The sequence below is a fragment of the Cyprinus carpio genome, chromosome B1, assembly GCF_018340385.1.
Source record: "Cyprinus carpio isolate SPL01 chromosome B1, ASM1834038v1, whole genome shotgun sequence".
Lineage (NCBI taxonomy): Eukaryota > Metazoa > Chordata > Actinopteri > Cypriniformes > Cyprinidae > Cyprinus > Cyprinus carpio.
Window position 1 is genome coordinate 19,073,226 of NC_056597.1, and position 21,954 is coordinate 19,095,179.

Sequence of the window (21,954 nt, forward strand, 5' to 3'; positions counted from 1 at the left end):
AACCCTTTAACTTCAATGGCCTACATAAACTGACGGTATCCATTCAGTACCATGGACAGCGCCACTGTGTTGCTTTAGCACGAAAGCACTGCGGACATTGTATAAATCCAAGTAGCGTACAATTAGGCTGTTAGGTTAAGAGCATTACACGATGCCGTGTTGGATACGAGATTTATAATGGAGATATGGCAAATGAGAAAAGGAGGATTTCATAAACTCGGCAGTAACAGTCTATTAGTAAGCTACTGTTCTCCAACCTCACCTGTTAGTATACATCAGTTTAACAGTAAAAACGTGAGACAACAGTACAGTACAATAATCTTCCTTTCCTAATGAAAATTCAGGCGCAGGTTGATGACGACTAAACTGACTAGGCAGTGGTCCGTCCAATGAGAGCAGTGAACAGTGATTTTGGAAATAGTTGTGGGTGTCCATATCAGTGATGAAATTTCTCTAGTAAAAATGTATCGCTACTAATAGAATTGATCGTCAATACTACATCGAATACAAAGGCTTGTGCTCGCCAAGGTGAACCATCGACTAATCCATATTGGAGATACAAACCCACTGTCTCCTATTTGCGCTTTGCATCTGAGAACGACAAGTGCCATGATAACTCGAGCGAATGCTTTATGGAGAATATTCGGCTATCGGCGTGAGAACGGCTGCGCGATTCACCGAGGGCCGCGGAGATAGAATGAAACGAACGCTTTCGAGGAGACTAGATGTGGAGACTTCATCAGAACATGCCATACAAGACAGCATATCAACGATTCACCATTACATGACATGGATAAACATCCGTGGTATGTTTTATTTCTAGCTTTTTCTACAGATGCAGTGTTCATCAGTAGTTTCCCAAACCGGTTCTAGAAGACATTTTGTAAAGCACACAGATATAGCTAACCGTTAGTGCCCCAGCAAGCTTAAACGCTCTAAATTGTATTAAGTCATAAATATTTTGTGCTAAGGTTTTTATCGTACATAGTCAATATGACAGATACAAATATTTCCACCCTACGCCGCAGTTGCGTCATGGCGTAACGTGACGTTTTAAAAAACCTCACTATCACTTTTAATCTGGTATTATATAGTATAGGTTTGACTACAAATTAAACCCCCAAAAAACATGGTTACTATAGTTAAACCATGGTAACCACAAATTAACCATGGTTTTGCTACACTAGTTTAACCACGGTAACTTTATTTGTAGTAAAACTGAGGTTATAAAAGGGCAATCAATACGCCAAAAAACATGGTTACTACACTTTACTAAAATAAAACCATGGTTAATTTTCGTAAGGTATACTTACCAAAAAACATATTAGTAATATGAGCGCCGTTTTAAGACTTTGTACCATTGTGTGCTAACATCTAGCCTACTTTCATATGCGATTTAATTTGTAAAAGCTGTTGATAGTTTCTCGTGAGGTTAAAAAAAATGCTTTCTTCAGTTTTAAACAATTTGCGTATGTTACTTTTTTGGTAGTTGATGTTGGCAAATATGATCAAAAAGGAAAAAAAAAGCCCGACAAATGTAGTGTAAAGTGGTTGTTTATTTTTGTATTTAAACTATGCTTTTGAATCATTTAAAAAACCAAGGTACATTTGGTCAAGTTTCGTTTTCAAAACACGTTATTGATGTTTTTCGTCACCTAAAAAAGAAAAATAGCCTACTCTACAAAAATAACAGCAACCAAAACGTTATATACTTCCCTTCATCGTTACTCCAGACCTGAAAAGGTTTTGTCAGTTGAAACGTGCAAATTGTCAAGTGCAGGCCTCCAGAAGCATGGGATAAACGCTGCGTGCGCTCACGTACCTTTGAAGACTAACACTTATTTCAATTGGCTTCACAGGTTCATAATTAATCAGTCAAACGCGCACCTGTTCGGGAAGAATCGTGGAGTGTTGCTGTCGGTCTGAGCAATGGCCGCTCCAAGAAGAATTCATCTCACCGCACTCTCAAGCAATGCATGCTTTCCTCTTCCCAACGCCAGTGACCAGCCTGTCAAACAGGGCTTACCTGGATCGCCACCACCTCCGCATCCTGCAACAAGAGTGGAATTAAAACTCTTCGAGTCGGATGAACAACGCTGCCCGGAGTTTAGCTACCCGGATTTGATCAGCGCAAAAGTAAACAAGCATTGACACTGATGTATTTTCTGAATTTCACTTGCTGTGTTAATCATGATTTTAAGTCAATATAAGCAACATTTCAAAACTGTTTGCGAGTATGCAAGAACAGAAGTACTGAAAAATATAAATGCTCTGAGTTTGTATTTAACAATTTTCAATGAAAACATTTTTGAATTTCGTGGGGAAATAGTCACAAGTCTAATACTTACATGGAAAATTGCTTTTTCCAGAAGTGTTAACAGTGGTGTCAAAGTAAGCATCTACCTTGTTGTTTAAATTAAGTTTTTAACATGTAGGCCTATATATCGTTATCTAACTGTGAATTCAGCAGCTGATATGTGTATTTTACCAGTAATCAATTAAACTGGTTTTAATTGCTTTTTCAAGTTTTTAGTCAAGTCCTTGAGGATTAAACCAGTTCTGGTGTCTTGTTTTCTCATTTTGGAAACCACTGAGAAAAAGGAACCACAAACATTAGATGAGTTGGTGGAGGACAATGAGCGAGATGAGCTGGAGGCGCTTGCAAAAAAGTTTGACACAAAATACGTGCGTATGAATTCTAACAAGCTTATATTTCTAGCTTGATCATGTTAGTGCTGTGGAGAGTGCAAAGTACATTTCAAAGGTCACATCAAAAGTTCACACACACATAGCAATTAAAAAACACAAAAGTGACGTGACATACAGCCAAGTATGGTGACCCATACTTAGAATTTGTGCTCTGCATTTAACCCATCCAAAGTGCGCACACACAGCAGTGAACACACACACCGTGAGCACACACCCGGAGCAGTGGGTATCCATTTATGCTGCGGTGCCTGGGGAGCAGTTGGGGGTACAGTGCCTCTCTCAAGGACACCTCAGTCGTGGTATTGCCGGCCCGAGACTCGAACCCACAACCATAGGGTTAGGAGTCAATCTCTCCAAACCTTAGGCCACGACTTCCCCATACATGCATATATTAAGCATATATGTAAAAATTTAGTGATTTCTGGTTAAAGCTATTCACTAATATCCACCATTTTCTTGTTTAGGGTGGAGCTGGCAAAAGGAAAACAGACAGGTTACAGGATCTGGTGGATATGGGCTTTGGTTACGATGAATCTGATTCATTCATTGACAACTCTGAGGCTGTAAGTTCAGGCCAGATGATAACACCACCTATATCAAATTATGAATGTTTTACTCAAGTCTTCTTTTTCTCTGCATGCCGCAGTATGATGAGCTTGTCCCAGCTTGTCTCACCACCAGATACGGAGGCTTCTACATCAACTCTGGAACTCTGCAGTTCCGGCCAGCCTCTGAGAACGAGAATGATTTTGAGGACAGTGGTTTTAAACCTAAGGTGTGCCGTGTCCTTTCTTGCAAAAATGGCAGTGCCAGTTTGTGGTGTACAGTTTTTTTTCAGCTGCATGCAAAAGATTGTTTAAGACACCATACATTATTATATCTTATTTGCTCTGATTCCTTTCTCAGAAACGAAAGCTTAAGCAAGGAAAAGACAAGAAGATTGGGAAGAAAAAGAAAGAGGAAGACATGCTCACTAGGGAGGAAGCCAGAAAAAGGTTTTTGCTGCTGGATAGATTACAATGTTTACTACTCTTAATTTTTCACAACATCATCCTTTAGAAATAATCATAGTTTTCATTGATTCTTTCATAAATGCCCTAATTGTTTGCTTTTTCCTTCTTCTCAGCACCCCGCCAGACAAATCATCTGCAAAGAAGAAGAAAAACAAGAAGCCGCTAAGTATCGATAAGATGCTGAAGAAGTTCCACAAGGAAAAGCTTCAGCAGCTGCAGATGTTCAGCGCTAGAGAGAGAGATTCACATGCTCTCAATGACACCGTGCAAGCTGAGGTTCAAGAACCGCCCATGTCAGCTGACCCTCTTCTCACACTCATTGGTTCTGCCAGTGCAGATGACCTCCTTCAGGCGGTCAAAGCAGCAGAGCAAGACTTTGACTTAGACAGACTCTTAGGGGAGCCGCAGAACATCTGCTCTCCAAGCCTGGAAGATAACGGAGAGGCTCTGCTAGTGTCCATCACTGAGAAACCCACTACATTACTTCCTGATGGTCTGCCACCTACATTAGAGCAACAAATGAAGGAACTTTCCCAGGTATTATTTGCTCTTACAACGTTTGAGTAGTTTGCAGGAATATGCAACTTATTCTCATGCATTACTTATGTTGTTTTTTAGGCTGTTAAGAAAATTGAAGGACAAAACAAACTGGAGATATTGTCTTCAGAACTCAACAGTGTTCTACTAGAGTAAGTTACATTACATTTATTATATAACGGGTAACATTTTGCAAAGTATACTTTGTATCTTATATTGATTCTTTCTCTTTGTATATTCAGTGTGGAGGTGCACTCTAAACAGCTTGGTGGGAAAGTGCGCTCCAGAATCTTCTCATACTTGGCATCACAGCTGTCCTGCAGCAAAGGCACTCTGGTTAAAAGAGCCAAAAAACTCCACAGTCTACAGCAGGTCTGTGAACTTAAAAAAAAACTGCATGACCCTTCAGCATACTGATATGACTGTACTTACTTTCTTGTTCCTGGTCTTATTTTACATGATTCATCAGTGCAGTTTAATCCAAAATCTTTAACTTTGATCATAATCAATCAAAATTAATTACAATTTTATAATAGATTTGTTTAAAGGTTTGAGGTCAATAACTTTTTGAAAGAAATTAATACTTTTAGTTAGCAAGGATGCACTGAATTGAAAAGTGAAGTCACAGTACAAAAGTACAAAAAAATACAAGACATTTCTATTTCATATAAATGATGTTCTCTTGAACTTTCTATTCATCAGAGAATCCAGAAAAAACTGTCACATTTCTACAAAAATATTAAGCTGTTTTCAACATCGATAATAATAAGAAATGTTTCTCAAGCAGCAAATCAGCATATTAGAATTCTGAAGGATCATGTTACACTGATAACTGGAGTAAGGATGCTGAAAAACAGCTTATTTTAAATTGTAATGTTATTTCAATATTGTACTGTCTGTCTGTATTTTTGATTAAATATAGCCTTGGTGACCATAAGAGACTTTCAATATTTTTTTTATTCAATATTAAAAATTTAAGTGTGTGTGTAACTGAACTAAAGTTGAATGTCTCTGTAAGCTTAATGTGCTGGTTATGTGTGTTATCAGGATGAACAGCTGCGGGAGCTGCTGAAGAAGCTGGGGAATGCGGTTGCCAGGTCCATGCCAGAACAGATCACCCGTTTCCAGAATCACTGCCAAGCTCACTCTGAAGCCAGAGCTGCCAAGTAATCAGTCATTTTTAAATAATCACTTTCACTGTATCACTGTATTTTTACTGACTTTTTAATTGGTTTGCGGTTTTCTATTAGAATGCAACTTCGGTTTGATTTGTATGTTCTTTTTGTGTTTTAACTCGAGGCTGAGAAAGAGAGAGGGATTGATGGCTCTGATGAAGAAGAAGAGGAGAGGGGTGGAAAACGAGTGTTTGGGCCTCGCAAGAGGTTCAGATGGAATGAAGAGATCAGGTGTGTGTGCACACGATTATTAAAGCTCTCTTGATTGCTTCTAGTAAATGCTGTACATTCTCATTACATAAACATCGAATTTAATGAATACCAGAACTTGTAATAAAATGAAGTATTATTCAATTATGTAAGCACTGGTCATCAGTATAAACAAATATCACTGTATGAACTTTTACAGGGAGTTGCTCTTTGAGATTGTCAATTTGAAGATGATTATTTATGATTCGGAGTCGCCCACATGCTCTAGTTTGGAAGAGTATCTGAAAGCGTTCCTAGAGGCTGATGTTAAACCACTTTGGCCTAAAGGATGGATGCAATCCAGGTATACAAAGCAAATTATTAAAACTTTGAAATTTTGGACATAAGTAAACTCTCTAGGGCCAAGTTAAGTTGTTCATCATTTACATTTACAAGAGACAAGTAATTCACAATAAACTTGTCTGTTGCTCGTAAACACTGAAAGCTGAGTTTTCAGCATCTTCAGTGTCACATGATCCTTCAGAAATCATTCTCATATGCTGATTTGCTGCTCAAGAATTCTTATTATAATTAATGTTAAAAACAGTTGTGCTGCCTAATATTTTGGTGGAAACCATCATACATTTTTTCAGGATTCTGTGAATAGAAAGTTCCAATGAACAGCATTTGTCTACTGTATTTACTGTCACTTTTGATCAATTTAAAGTATTAAAAACTGCATTAAAAATCAGATTGTTTGCTTTTCAGATAAGCAAAAAAAAAAAACTCAACCATCAGTGTTCAGGCCTTAATAGGCATGAAACCTTGCTTGGGGGTTAATCGTTATTAATAATTTTATAAGTTTCTGTCCTGTTCTTAATAGGATTCTGCTTATAGAAACCCGAAAAGCACATGGCCACATCACTGGTGTTGTGTAAGTATGATTCTACACTACTACACATTTCCTAGATACTGTATTTATCCAACCCTTCTGAGGAACATTATTCATAATTATTTCTAACTGTTATCAGAAGTGACAAATTAACGTGTAAACTTAACAAAAGTTTAATTCCCCTTTTTCTTGATTTTACAGGGCAAGGAAGAAGCCAGTAGGTACAACAAAACTAAAAAAGGTACATCAGAAACAAACTGCAAACCCCAGCATTGGAGTACACTCTTGCATGTTGCATTCTTTAGGAAAATATAGGTGGAAGTCTGATCCTAAACCTTGCTCATTCAAATGTTGAATGCACAGGTCAGCGCCGCCCCTGAGGACAGTAAGAATAACCCAGAAATTCAGGGCCCACCAGCACTGAAACGCAAACGCCTGAGTGTACCTGTGAGCATGCAACCTGAAGCCACGCTGAGCACCACTGCCAAAACGCCATCAAACACGCAAGCATCTGACACCTTCTCCACCCATCCATCTAATCAGGACCACAAGGAAGGTAACAAAATTGAGAACCATCATACCAGCACTCAGAGAAGTCCAGTGACGGCAGAGGGAGCTGGGTCAGTCCAGATGATGTGGACCAGGTCTGTTATGGATTCAGATTCAAAGCGGCTCCAGACTGGACAGAGGGCGACTCCCAAACTGACGCTGGTGGCGCCGCCAGATGGTGCTGAGGGTGACTGTCCATCCGTGGTGCAGGGAGTGGCCAGGCTGCTCACTACAACCTCAGTGGGTGACACACCGGTTTCTATGGCAGCAGTAAGTCATTTAAAAGAAAAACGCAAAAAAGACACACATTGGTTGCTTCCTAGATGTAGATCATATCATTTGTGGTAGCATAAAAATCCTTCCTAAATATTTCATCTAAATATGTCCAATATGGGATATTATCTTTTTTAGTTGTAATGCAACTTTGTAATAATAATGATAATAATTATATTTTACATTTATGCATTTAGCAGACGCTTTTATCCAAAGCAACTTACAGTGTATTCAGGCTAACATTTTTATTTTTACCTAACGTGTTCCCTGGGAATCAAACCCACAACCTTTTGTGCTGCTAACGCAAATGCTCTACCACTGAGCCACAGGAACACTATATAAATGTTAGTGCTGTCAAACGATTAATCGCATACAAAATAAAAGTTTTTGTTTACATAATGTGTGTGTACTTTATATATTTATTATGTTTATATAAATACACACACATGCATGTATACATTTAAGAAAAATGTTATGTTTATATATTAAATGTATTTATATATGATATAAATTATATGAATATAAATATATACATGTAAATACTTTCAATAATATAAATATAAATACTTAAATGTAATATTTTTAAAATATATGCTGTATGTGTGTGTATTTATATATACAGTCGTGGCCAAAAGTTTTGAGAATTACATAAATATTAGTTTTCAAAAAGTTTGCTGCTAAACTGCTTTTAGATCTTTGTTTCAGTTGTTTCTGTGATGTACTGAAATATAATTACAAGCACTTCATACTTCAAAGGCTTTTATCGACAATTACATGACATTTATGCAAAGAGTCAGTATTTGCAGTGTTGGCCCTTCTTTTTCAGGACCTCTGCAATTCGACTGGGCATGCTCTCAATCAACTTCTGGGCCAAATCCTGACTGATAGCAACCCATTCTTTAATAATAACTTCTTGGAGTTTGTCAGAATTAGTGGGTTTTTGTTTTTCAACCCGCCTCTTGAGGATTGACCACAAGTTCTCAATGGGATTAAGATCTGGGGAGTTTCCAGGCCATGGACCCAAAATTTCAACATTCTGCTCCCCGAGCCACTTAGTTATCACTTTTGCCTTATGGCACGGTGCTCCATCGTGCTGGAAAATGCATTGTTCTTCACCAAACTGTTGTTGGGTTGTTGGAAGAAGTTGCTGTTGGAGGGTGTTTTGGTACCATTCTTTATTCATGGCTGTGTTTTTTGGGCAGAATTGTGAGTGAGCCCACTCCCTTGGATGAAAAGCAACCCCACACATGAATGGTGTCAGGATGCTTTACTGTTGGCATGACACAGGACTGATGGTAGCGCTCACCTTTTCTTCTCCGGACAAGCCTTTTTCCAGATGCCCCAAACAATCGAAAAGGGGCTTCATCTGAGAATATGACTTTGCCCCAGTCCTTAGCAGTCCATTCACTATACTTTCTGCAGAAGATCAATCTGTCCCTGATGTTTTTTTTTGGAGAGAAGTGGCTTCTTTGCTGCCCTTCTTGACACCAGGCCATCTTCCAAATGTCTTCGCCTCACTGTGCGTGCAGATGCACTCACACCTGCCTGCTGCCATTCCTGAGCAAGCTCTGCACTGGTGGCACTCCGATCCCGCAGCTGAATCCTCTTTAGGAGACGATCCTGGCGCTTGCTGGACTTTCTTGGACACCCTGAAGCCTTCTTTACAAGAATTGAACCTCTTTCCTTGAAGTTCTTGATGAACCTATAAATTGTTGATTTAGGTGCAATCTTAGTAGCCACAATATCCTTGCCTGTGAAGCCATTTTTATGCAACGCAATGATGGCTGCACGCGTTTTTTTGCAGGTCACCATGGTTAACAATGGAAGAACAATGATTTCAAGCATCACCCTCCTTTTAACATGTCAAGTCTGCCATTCTAACCCAATCAGCCTGACATAATGATCTCCAGCCTTGTGCTCGTCAACATTCTCACCTGAGTTAACAAGATGATTACTGAAATGATCTCAGCAGGTCCTTTAATGACAGCAATGAAATGCAGTGGAAAGGTTTTTTTTGGGATTAAGTTAATTTTCATGGCAAAGAAGGACTATGCAATTCATCTGATCGCTCTTCATAACATTCTGGAGTATATGCAAATTGCTATTATAAAAACTTAAGCAGCAACTTTTCCAATTTCCAATATTTATGTAATTCTCAAAACTTTTGGCCACGACTGTACATAATAAATAAATATACACATTACACAATACACGCATTATGTAAACAAACTGTTATTTTGGATGCAATTAATCACGATTGTTAACAGCACTAATATTAATATATATATAATTACAAAAAATACTAATACTATTTTAATATATCTTCTGTATCTTAAAGTGCTATTTTCTGCATCATTACTCAGTCTTCGTTGTCACAGTTCTTCAGAAATCTAATATGCTGATTTGTTGCTAATGGAACATTACTTATCAATGTTGAAAACAGTGCTGCTTAATTTTTTTGTCTTTCATTTTTTAAAACATTCTTTGTAATAAATAGAAAGTTTAAAATAACAAAATTTATTGAAAATCTTATGTAACAAATTTGAAATGTTTACTGTCAGTTTTGTTCAGTTTAATGCATATATTATTATAAATAACAAAAAGTTAATCAATTACTTATGGGCCTAAGAGGGAAAGGATTAGTTTTTAAAGATTTACTTTATAGTTGAACTGAATATTACTTATATTTTTCTTTGCTTGTATTTCAGGCAGCTGGTGAGATCTCCTGTGGAAACCCAGCGCTTCCCACTCCTTCTCTATCTCTCCTTCCATCCTCCTACCCCACCACAGTACAGCCAGGTGTTTTACCGAGCTTTGCCCCCCTGCATGCTCTCCCTTTCCCTGGGCTCAGCCCTGGCACCAAACTCCCTGGACAGCCTCAGGCCTGTAATGGAGCTGTTTTTCCTGGCCAAGCAACTGGAACTTTCCAGCATGGTCTCGCACACGGTGAGCAGATATTGATCCTGAAAATAACCATGGAACTTGGTAAGCATAATCTCCGTTTGTTTAAAGGTAGAGTGTGTTATTTATGCTTCAATTACTGCACAAAACAATTGATTCTGAAACTATTCTAGCATTTCAAAATGACACACTTCACCTTTAACTACATACAGGGGCTTAATAAATTCATAATCTGTCTCATATACACCAAAGATTTTGTATTCTTGAGCTGAAGCACAACTCTTGTGTGATGTTTAAAGCACTTTGCTCCATCGCTGTAATGTTACATTTGTCATCCTGGTGTTTTCTTCTTCCTCATCCTCTCTTTCCTATTTCAGGTAACTCCATGCTGTGCTCTAGCACGCTTCATCTTCTGTCTGTCCCTGTTTCTTCTCCTGCTCCTCTTCATTCTTTAACACCATGGCTCTTTGGTTTAGGTAACTTTACACACCTTTGGGAAAGCCCATAGGGACAGTTGAAACACCCTCACATTGTTTGTGTTCATCTTAATAAGGGCTGCAAAATATATTATTAGAAAAATATATTATAACAAAATTTCTCATTTTAATATTTTATTTATAACAATCTTAATACATTTTTCAAGTTTTTCCAAAAAAAAAAAAAAAATTGTCAGTTTTTCCAATATTGTGCAGCTCTTGTTTTGATGTTTGCTTGCTTTATGTATCTTTTTTTTCTTTAGCTGACTGTTTTGAGTTTATCTTTTTAACTTTATTTGAAGTGTGACCAGTAATGCATGAGTCTGAGTTTTAGTTTAGCTGATCATCTCAGTGTTTCATATACAGTTCCCTCCACTAATATTGGCACTAGGGATATGCCGGTATCAAATTTTCCTGTTGCGATTAATTGATAATGGTTTTGTCACGGCATACGGTATTAACAAGCGGTTTAAGAACTTTGAAAATGATTTAAAACTTGACTTAAAAAGAATTTAAAAATAGAAAATGATTTTACATAAAATATAGTGCAATACATAAAATATAGTGTAATCAGTTCGGACATCGCATAGTGCTCATTCAATAAATGCACAGCTAAACAATGAGCAATAGCTACATTTGCTATAGAAGTTATTAATCTTTGTTAAAAAATACAAGTCTTAGTTAATGTTAGCTCATTAAATAGCACAGTTGCAACTTTCAATTTTAACAATGTGTTATTAAATATTGGAATACCTAAGATTAATGAATGTTCAGAAGAATTTTTCATTGGCAGTGTGTTAACTAAAGAAGCCCTAATGTAAAGTGTGAATGAACAATAAAGAATCAAAACACTTTCAAACAATATCTAGGGCATGTTGTAGTCCAGATTAAATTAAAAAAAAAAGTTTGAAAATAAATAGCCAATTAAGTCTAAATATTAAAGTATTTGGCTCAGTGATGAACACCATAGCAAATCCACAAATCTGAATGGCTATTTACAATTATTTAAAAATGGTTTAGAAAGTAGCAGCTGCTTTATTTATGGGGTTTACAGGGTAAGGGCTGCGATTTAGCGCCATCTGCTGTCAGAGAGTGAATGTGCTTTCATTCAGCGCGTCTCTCACGTGTTCCTCCATGTGCTTCTCTTGCGTGCTTGTTTACATCAGAGCGCATGCTTCTTTCAAGCAGCATACAGCGGTGTTGTGCATTTTGAGCAGTTGATGGGAAAAATATTCTTAAAATGCATTCCAAATTCTGAATAATTTGTAATATATAATTATTCACGGTATTTAGAAGAGCCCACGATAACAATATCGTGCATATTCATCACCGCGATATAGCGCATTACCGAATACCGGCACAAGTCTAATTGGCACCCTTGGTAAATATGAGTAAAGGTGGCTGTGAAAATAAATCTGCATCGTTGATCTTTCTAATCATTCATTCAAAAAATTCTCAAAAATTCTTAACTTCCATTGAAGTAAAACAATTGAAAGTGGGTAAAAAATCTTATGATGAAATAAATGCTTTTCTCCAATGCATGTTGGCCACAATTATTTGCACCCAATTTTCCCAAAGATAACAGCTCTGAGTTTTCTCCTATAATGCCTGAAGAGTTTGGAGAACACCTGATAAGAGATCAGAGACCATTCCTTCATCCAGCATCTCTCCAGATCCTTCAGATTCACAGCTCCATGATGGTGCTCTATGGTCCAGATGATCAGTTATTTTACTTCAATGATAGGTTCGAATTTTGTGAATTTTTTGAATGAAAGATCAAAAGGACAATGCAAATTTTCACAGCCGCCTTTGCTTATATTTATCAAGGGGACAATATTAGTGGAGAGCACTGTAATGTTATAGTTGAGAAATACAAAGAGACACGATTTGGTTAAATAAACCATTCATTTCATTTTATTTTTTTTTTTTTTTTTTTACATGATAAACTAGACTGTATGATGTCATTGTTCTAGTTTTGTAGTGTTTTAAAATCAACATGAAATCCAGATGGACTCCATTTACTTGTAATACGTTTGCATATTTTAATACATGTTCCTGGTTTTACTGTGCCTTATTCATTTTCCAAATTGATAAATTCATTGAATTAATTTAAGCCCTGCCATATTTTAAATTATGAAATCATATGAAGGAATTTTGAATTATAAAAGTAAAATGGGTCATGTGTGTCGTTTCATGTTGATTGGTTAAATTAAGCCAGCATTACATTGAACAATCACATCAGTGTTATTTTGAGAGATAAAATAACATTTTGTTTTTATGACAGATGGAAGCCAGATCCACACAGATGGTCTAAACGCTCGGAGAAAACTACATTAATGGCCATTAGAATGAAATGAAAGATGGCTGTTACCTAAAGCAAAATTTGCTACTTTTTGTAAGATTATAAAGATGGGGCTGATAGAACTGAACATGAGTTTGAATTCTAATTTAAAAGAGCAGATTATGAGACATTTCGTTTGTATATTTTAGAATCAAATCTCTTTCAAAACGAATGTTTGTTTTGGAGAAAAAAACGCACTTATTGAGAATGGACGTAAGGACTATAATGCAAGTCTTTTGTTTTTCACAGTATTGATTATAATTTGAATGATATGACCAGCCATGTGACCTCAGTGCAGTGATGTTCACCCTTACTTTCAACTTCTAAGGCGGATACTTGAGTAAATCCTTCTGTATTCATATACCTTCTCTCTCTCAGAGGTGATCTACCAGTGAAGATCCACAATCCACATAATTTATTTATGAAATGAAACAAATGATATTCAATTCCAGGTGGTGTGGGTTTCCACACTACAGTGTTATTTTCCAAATACATGTTTGCAATGAAAATTTAAAGGAGCTCAGAATCTGTTGTAATAGTCGAAGCTAGAGACTGCACTTTTTCTTGTTTTGTTGTTGGACTGGGTGATGAAAATGATGCCAGTGTAATGATCTCAGGGCTGTTTCAGTACAGTGGCCGAGTTATTGAGTAATGCTGCAATATATGTAGAGAACATGCACTCGCTTTTGTTTTTGAACATATTGAAAAAATATTTGAAGGTATAATGTGGAAATAAAGTTTCCTAAAATATTCTATTGTATTGTTGGAGGTCAGATTTTTTTTGTAGCCCTCTTTTTTTTCCTCTACATTTTTGAACATATGAATGTTGAGAGTGAATACAGTCTTGACAAGCCTCATTTAATGTCTATGCAAAGTTGGGTAAAAGCTCAGCAAAACTGATGTTAAAGTGCTGTTGTTTAATTACCTCTACACAGTATGTGACCTCTGCTGAAGAAATGAGGTGAGATATTGACTGAACTTTATTTGATCTGATAGTTGTATATTGTTTTTACCATATTATTCCTTTTAAAGTGATGCAGTATATCTAAACATTACCATGTACAGCTCTTCTGTAAATCTGTAAAAAAAAAAAAAAAAAAACACTTTCTGAAACTATACAATAGTTGAAAAATTACACCTGAAAAATTATAATGAAAACTTTAAAGACAACTGACCGAAGCAGATGTTTAATGCATTTCCAAGAATCTAATCTGATAAATGAATCCTTAATTAAATATGCAGATATGCTAAAGACTCATAGAAATATTAGCTTCTTCAGTCAAGTAGCATTTAAATGTTAATCTGGCCACTGCGACAAATTGAGCAGAGCTAAAGTTTTAGTATTTCAAATTTAGTTCGAAATACTTAAACTTAGTAAAATATTAGCTTGGGTTATCTTAATTCACTATGGTTGGGCTATTTTTAGAATATAAATTTATGAGTAAAAGTTCTGTGGTTAGTTGTTCAGTTTATTCAGATGTGAACATTAACACACGTAGGCCTACAGCAAGGTCACCAAATCATTAGCAAGCATTACAGATTCTTGAAATCAGTCACCCCCTAATGACTTTAATGTTACCCAGTATTTCAGTATCAGACATACAGCTAACAGTAACACTGACTTTTAATGAACAGTGACCTCTTTTCACAGATTTGTCTAGATCACTGATATTTACAGTCTTAATGGAGTTCAAACTTTAGTGTGACACCTTTGCCATGTGTAGGCCTACTGCAGGGAGAAGGTATTGCTCTCCGTCACCCTCAGACTGTTAGACTTTTATCTCTTTTTGTATTGGTTGTAAACGTACATGTTGCCAAAGTACACACTGATATCACCTATAGACACAAGCCTTATAATGTAGCGCTTCATACATTCTCACACACTCAAGGGTCAGAGAGTCCGTTTCAGCTTCTGAAGGCAGTATAAAGTTGTATGTTACGTTGTGCCTGATCTTGTGCGTGTATTTACACGAAGCTCTGGTGGAGAGCGATTCTGATGCAATCCTCGAGGACAAATACGTTCTAGTGCTGACAAAAAGCAATTTCGAACGAGCTCTTAAACCGCACAACCAGCTATTGTTCCATTTCTGTAAGTATATCTTCTTGCATGTGGGCTTTTATGGCTTTCCTGTCATAAGTCCAGCTCAATCAACAAATCAACACTTCAACTCGAAGTATAACAGTAAGCTACTTTTTTGTAAATGTAATGCTTGTTTTTCTTTATTAAGATTCCTCCGATGGTTCCCAGAGATTTTAACATGAATTGAATAATGGTGGTGTGGTGTTCTGCTTGGATTTAAGGCTGGTAATTGGAAAGTTGCTGGTTCGATTGCCACAAGAAATGAACCGTGAGCTATCACCATTGTGCCTTTGAGCCAATCATTTAACTTAAGGGGGGTTGTTTGTTGCTTTGGATAAAAGTGTCTGATGAATGACTCTTTACTTACTAATGAAGACACATAAGTGCATAAAGAAGACTGGAAGGCAAATTAGAGTCAGCACGTCTGGGACTACAACAAAAGGCCCTTTTGTACATTTATGCGTTTTGCCTGAGCTATTTGCAACAAGGAGTAAACTGTTGCAGCTTTTTCTTGTACCTGCTGTAGATGTGCCTCTTTCTGGACAGTCCCTTGGCGCCATCCTTGAGTTTAGAGAAGCAGCCGGTGCACTGAAGGAAGCAGAGTCTGATGTGAGACTGGGAGGAGTGGATGTGAAAAAGGAAAAAGATCTTGCACAGGAGATCTCCCTTAACGTCACAATAATACCATCACTACAGCTGTTCCTGTCTGGAGATAAGAACAACCCTGTGTACTGTCCTGGTAATGTTGAAATATGTGCACTGACAACTTTCTGTCCTTATTTACTGACCCTTGTGCCTTTCCAAACTCAAATACAGGGATGAGTCCCTTTGAGGATCAGTATTCCATAATGTTTGTTGTGTGACTCCACCCCCAGTGCTTAAGAGCTCCGCCTCCATAATAATGTGGCTTAAAAGAAGAAAAGGGCCAAGCGCTGACATCATCAGTAATCTCACACAGCTGGACATTTTTTATAGGTGAAGATGAGTTTGTAGTGCTGGGATTATTTAAGGTAACTCAGGAATTTATTTTAGTGAATCTGTCATTTTAGTTATTTTCAGTGCATTCATTCAAGTGTTTGCAGAAGTCCTGTAAGGCATCATGTTTTATTTTTGTCATAAAAAATATATATTTCAGTTACATACTGTTGTTTATAATGTTTTTTTCTTACAGTGGAATGGTTTGCAGTTCAAATTGATTAAATTATTTCAGTTAAAATGATTCAGCCATAACTAAAGATGTTTTCTTGACCTGCAGTTCAGTGGTTTTTCATTTAAATAATTGTTGATGTTTTAAAGTGCCAATATAAATTTGTTGCAACAATTAATGAAATCTTATGTATCACGTTTTTCAGTAATTATTCTTGTCAAAAACAGGAGAACAAGCTTTTGTCATCATAACTAAACAAACAATTTGCAAATTTGATAAAAATATTGCAAAATAATAATTTCAATAAAGGAATCATTCATGAATCAGGCTTAACTGAATATTTTAAAGCATTAAAATATCTTGAAAAATGCAAAATCTGATCAAATTATTCGAAAGAATCAGTTCAATGGAAGGACATGTACCACAAAGATGTTCTTTTATATTGTTGTATTACCCAGTATTAATGATGATCCTCATTCTTTATACACTAAAGGATCTTGAGGAAGGCATAGTGAAAGTGTTTTATGAAACGGCCGCTGACATTGCTGACCTGCCCTTTGGAGTTACAGGACATGATGAGATCTTCAGCAATTATGAGATTAGTGGAGATACTGTTCTTCTCATCAGGAAGGTAAGAATTTCACTTCCCCCACATATTGCTAAAATGTACTAAAAACCAGTAAGTTGGCTTCTTTTTACAGCACATAATGAATTGTCTCTCTCGTCCATGTACATGATTTTCTTAAGTCTGAACCTGACGAGCAGTTTGAGATGAAAAGTGGCACAGTGAAGAAAGATCTTGTTCAGTTCATCAGCTTGTGACCGAGTACAATGGCATGGTAACCTTATTTATGTATATTTTAATATATAGGCATTATGACATATAGTAGATGTATAAAAATAAACAAACCTCTTTCCTTTATGGGTTCCTTCCAGACAGCATCTAAGATCCTGAACTCAGAGGTGCTGAATCATTTTCTGTTTATTAATAAAACTGAGGAAGGATTCGAAGAGATATACCAGGCTTTTAAAACCACTGTGGGAAAGCTCAGAGGGAAGGTCAGTGCCCATTTGGCTTAAACCACATAAAATCCAGTACTGCAAAATAAAATAAAATGATGGTACACATTAATGTCAACAATAGAAATATCCACAGGAATGCTGTATGATATTGTTTTTATTAAACTCTCTCGTTAGGTTCTGTCTGTGATGATTGATCTGAGTGAGCTACTGAATGGCCGTGTTATGGAGTATTTCTGTGTGAGGTCAGAAGAGGCTCCTCAGGTCCGTATGGTCAATCTATCAGACAACGTTTAATACCAGCTGCCGTCTGATCAGTGTGACGCACACACTCTTTTAGAGTTCTGTCTGAGTTACCTGGATGAGAAAGCTAAGGTGAGTATAGAGAGATAAATGAAAAAAATATCTTTTTATACTTTCATTTTAACACTGTAATTTAACTTGAATTACACAAAAATTTCTAAAATCAAAATGTAAATAATTTTAATTAAAATAAAATTGACATAATTAAAATTAAAATAGAAATTAATGTAATATTTGTATATACAAATGAAATTTTTGTGAATTATAATTTTGTTTAATGTTTTGTTATTGACATAAAATTGACATTACGGCCAACGATGTAAACCTTCATCTTGGAGAAAAATACTCATCGATCAAATTATTTCCCGCTGTTTATTCAGAGAGGGTAAGCAGTCTCTTACATCTAACTGTTCTCACATATTTGAGATTTAAAATTCCATATTGATTGTAAATCCATATTTAGGACAGCCATGTTATTGTTAAGCTTTGTGCTAAATAAATTAGATATATATTGTATTGTTTAGGACTATCCATGACTTATTAGTAGTATTTTATAGTCATTATACTAAAATGATTACCAGCTAGTGCCATATTCTGGCAAGAGGAAGCTGAAACCTATAGTAACATTCATTAAAAAGGAGATTGAAAAAAAGCCAAGACGGACAAAGCCAAGGTAAGATAGTTCCTTTTCACATTAATAGGCATGGATTGTTTTATTGAATTATTTATTGCGCACACTCATGCTGTGCTTGTGTATATGCCACAGGAGGAGGAACGGAGGAAGAAGTATCTGAATGAACAGAACGCTGCGGTGAAAGAGGAACTCTGATCATTCACTGTCATGGCTAGAACTAAAGCACTTTTATTGATTTGTTTGAAACTAAAATTTTATTTGAACATTTTAGGTATACATTACCATTCAAAAGTTTGGGGTCGAATAGTAGTATCGTATGCTCTCAGGGGCTGCATTTATTTGGTTGGAGATACAGTAAAAATTAATAATTTCAAATATTTTAAAATGTAACTAATACCTGTGATGCAAAGCTGAATTTTCAGCATCACTCCAGTCTCGAGTGTCACATCATCCTTTAGAAATCATTCTAATATGGTGATTTGCTGCTCAAGGAACATTTCTTCTTGAGTTGTGCTGCCTAATATTTTTGTGTGGAAACCATGAAACTTTTTCAGGGATAGAAAGTTCAAAAGAATAGCATTTATTTGAAATCTTTTTGTAACATTATAAATGTATTTACTGTCACTTTTGATCAATTTAATGCATTCTTTTTTAATAAATGTATTAATTTCTTTAAAAAAAAATAATAACTGACCCCAAACCCGTTAATGTACTCTGCACTTATGAATGAATAATTATCTTGAAAAAAAATTCAGTCTTTACTAATTGAAAAATGTAATGCATTGAAAAGAAAATACTGACAGTGACATATTGACGCCACTGTTCCTTCCTTGGAACACTTTTGATAGATGCTGACCACTGCAGACTGGGAACACCCCACAAGAGCTGCGGTTTTGGAGATGCTCCGACCGAGTCGTCTAGCAATCACTTTTTGGCCCCTGTCCCATTGGCCCATTTTTCCTGCTTCGAACACATTAAATTTGAGGACAAAATGTTCACTTGCTACCTAATATATCCCACCCACTAACAGGTGCTGTGATGAAGACATATTCAGTGTTACCCACTTCACCTGTCAGTGAACATCATGTTGATTGTGGCTAGAAGGGGCCTAAAGCTCCAACCGGAAACTAACAATGAAATGTAATTTTATTTCTATTATTATCTTTTTTTTTCTTTACGTCTACACCTACCCTAACCCTAAGGGGTAGGTTACCCCTTACAATAATGCAAAAATAGTAATTATTGTTGTACAGTGTCACCAAAATACGCTATATTGATGTGCGCATGCCCAGTAGCCACAGATGTCTCTCTTCTAGCCTTAACCCATATAATGTTAAGCCTGATCGGGCTGCGTTTACACTTGGCATTAACATGCGATCCGATAAAGCAGATCGGCTCGTCCGTCAATCAGGACACTGCGCGTTTATCTTTATCTGGATAACCGATCGAGTCTCGCAGCCCCGAGGCGAAACTCTGCTTTTTTAGGTAGCAGCACCTAGGTGGCGCTTCGGTCAGTGGACAACAGCACAGATGCACAGAAACAGACAAAATGACAACGAAAGAGAAGTCGAAATGGAATAAAAGAACGCAATGTTCGGCAATCAACTGCAAAAACTATCAGTGCAACAGTACCAATCTTGCCTTTCATCGTTTTCCCAAAGACCCTGACAGGTAATTATTCACAAAGGTGTAAACACAATGTGTGTTTAAAAGTGCTATGCCACTGCGCTTTTTTTGTTTGTTTGTTTGTTTGTTTGTTTGTTTTTAGTAAACTTAACGTTAATTTCTTTTAGAAACTGCAGGTCCGAGCCATAGAAACCACTATAATAATTTATATAGATATGATACTCCGTTAGAATGAGTATTAAATTCATTTATTTATTTCATTGATAACTTAAACACACTGGGAAACGGTCTAACGTTATTATAGCGTTAGATTGAATCATATCACTTCATTCTTACTTGTCCTATTTATTTTTAAAAAGAAATCTAACACTAATGAAATCCTTACACCTCCCTGTCTCAAGTTCCGTGGGGGGGAAGCCTGGTTAATTAGCAACTTCTTTTAACTGCTATAACTTTAACTGTTCAGTGATAAAATAATCACCTAAATTAATTATTCCAGCCTAAAAATGACCTCCCCTGCCCAAGTATTTAAAGTTGACTTTTAATATGTGAACTGCTTATTTGAACATTTTTCTGTTTTCATTGGTAGTTTCCTGTGCTGAACTGTCATTTTCTTAATATATTTTACAATAAGTGCCCACCTTTCTTTTGTGTATGTGTAAATGTTTCTTATGTCGGGGGTTTGGTTACTGTTACAGCATATATGTATTTTCCTTTTTTAATGTCTGGAAACAATAAAAGGTATCTAAAGAGAGAAAAATTACCTCTGTACTGGACCAAATATATGTAATAGTCATCTTTATACTAACTTATTTGAATGATAAAAGATGAGTAAACAAAATCAGTCTTAAAAAGCTTGAGACTAAATATACTGGCTTTAGGCTTGCCTTTCCCCTCTTGTTTTAGAATGAATGTAGGCCTTTCCTGTTTTTTTCTTCGTCCTCTCAGCAGTTCTTGTTCATTTTTTTAGTATTGAAATTGTCATGTTAACCAAACAATTTAAATGAATAAATACATACATACAGTGCTGTCTTTTATAGGTGTGCCATGTGGGTGCAGAATCTCAGGAATGGATCTTTGATGGGGATAAGCTCTCAGCGGCTCCATCACAACTATAGGGTGTGCAGTGCACATTTTCACGCTAGCCAGTTTAAGAGACCATCTGATGTGTATGTATATACTGAAAAAATTGAAATTGCCTTCATAATCATAAAGATGCTTAATATTTGGGGACAAAAAACTTTCGACTGGTACTGTCTTTCTCATTGTACCTTGTAGCCATGCAGGATTGAAATGGGATGCAGTGCCCACAATGGTTAATGACCCTAACCCACCACCCCAATTGGACTTGGAGTTAAAGAGAAAGCCACGAAAGACGTGTCAGGAGTTACCACAAAAGAGACGTAAGATAAATACAGGGATTCTTTGAAATGCCAATCAAAATTTGGAGTGAAAGCTCAGTCACTCTAGGTTTTTTTTAGAGTGTCAGTCTTACATGAAAGTAACACCTCGTTGTTTTGCTGCAATGTGATTTTAGTTCATTTCCAAATTTGTGTTTGTTTTACAGGTAAAAAAAAAAAGTAATATTGTTTACCTGCCAAATACTCCACCCACTGGTTCAGAGACAGATATTACCTCTCCTGATGCTTCAGGAGCAAGACCTTCGATGTCACTGACTCCACTGTTGACCCCAATGTCACTGCCAACAGGCCTTGAAGCGTCTGCCAGGGAACATGCCCTGAAGATGAAGATTAGGAGTCTGAAGGTACAGGTGTGCAAACTGAAGGCAGAAGTGAACAGGCTGAAGAAGACCAGGAAGGCCTGTGTTAATAAGGAGTCAGTGATGAAGCAGTTGAAGAAACTCTTACCAGCAAAAGCATATGCTTTTGTGAGTGAACAGATACATATGTTTCAACGGAAGGCTCATGGTTTTCAGTGGACCACTCAGGACAAAGCTTTCTTCTTGTCTCTGCTACATGCCAGTCCAAAGTGTTACAGGCTGCTGTTTAAAGTGTTTTCTATGCCATCTGTCCGCACACTGCAGAAGCTTATGAAGTCTGTCAATATTGAGAAGAGTATTGGCAAACAC

General features: G+C 36.7%; 1 protein-coding gene and 1 pseudogene across 5 annotated transcripts; both read left to right on the plus strand.

Moving 5' to 3' along the window:
* Positions 1 to 401: 401 nt before the first annotated feature.
* Positions 402 to 13,810, plus strand: ubn1 (ubinuclein 1). Of its 5 annotated transcripts, XM_042716922.1 has the most exons (19): positions 402 to 806; positions 1,860 to 2,136; positions 2,584 to 2,685; positions 3,174 to 3,272; positions 3,356 to 3,484; positions 3,616 to 3,704; positions 3,836 to 4,259; positions 4,341 to 4,411; positions 4,502 to 4,631; positions 5,307 to 5,424; positions 5,551 to 5,665; positions 5,844 to 5,987; positions 6,486 to 6,557; positions 6,717 to 6,756; positions 6,879 to 7,071; positions 7,177 to 7,334; positions 10,046 to 10,283; positions 10,616 to 10,714; positions 12,999 to 13,810. In XM_042716922.1, exons 2-19 carry the CDS (start codon positions 1,930 to 1,932, stop codon positions 13,049 to 13,051), a joined length of 2,481 nt encoding a protein of 826 aa, XP_042572856.1. In that variant the 5' UTR covers positions 402 to 806; positions 1,860 to 1,929; the 3' UTR covers positions 13,052 to 13,810. The 5 variants fall into 5 exon arrangements, with proteins under 5 accessions (XP_042572856.1, XP_042572852.1, XP_042572854.1 ...); XM_042716918.1 differs by having other exon boundaries at positions 6,879 to 7,334; XM_042716919.1 differs by having other exon boundaries at positions 403 to 806; positions 6,507 to 6,557; positions 6,879 to 7,334.
* Positions 13,811 to 14,011: 201 nt separating this feature from the next.
* Positions 14,012 to 18,682, plus strand: LOC109094859 (annotated as a pseudogene).
* Positions 18,683 to 21,954: the final 3,272 nt, after the last annotated feature.

Excerpts from the sequence above, each read along its gene's own strand:
- ubn1 (XM_042716918.1), top strand. The coding sequence starts at position 1,930 with ATGGCCGCTCCAAGAAGAATTCATCTCACCGCACTCTCAAGCAATGCA. Across the intron at positions 3,273-3,355 it reads TCATTGACAACTCTGAGGCT|TATGATGAGCTTGTCCCAGC; the intron begins GTAAGTTCAGGC and ends TGCATGCCGCAG. Across the intron at positions 10,284-10,615 it reads CCAGCATGGTCTCGCACACG|GTAACTCCATGCTGTGCTCT; the intron begins GTGAGCAGATAT and ends TTCCTATTTCAG.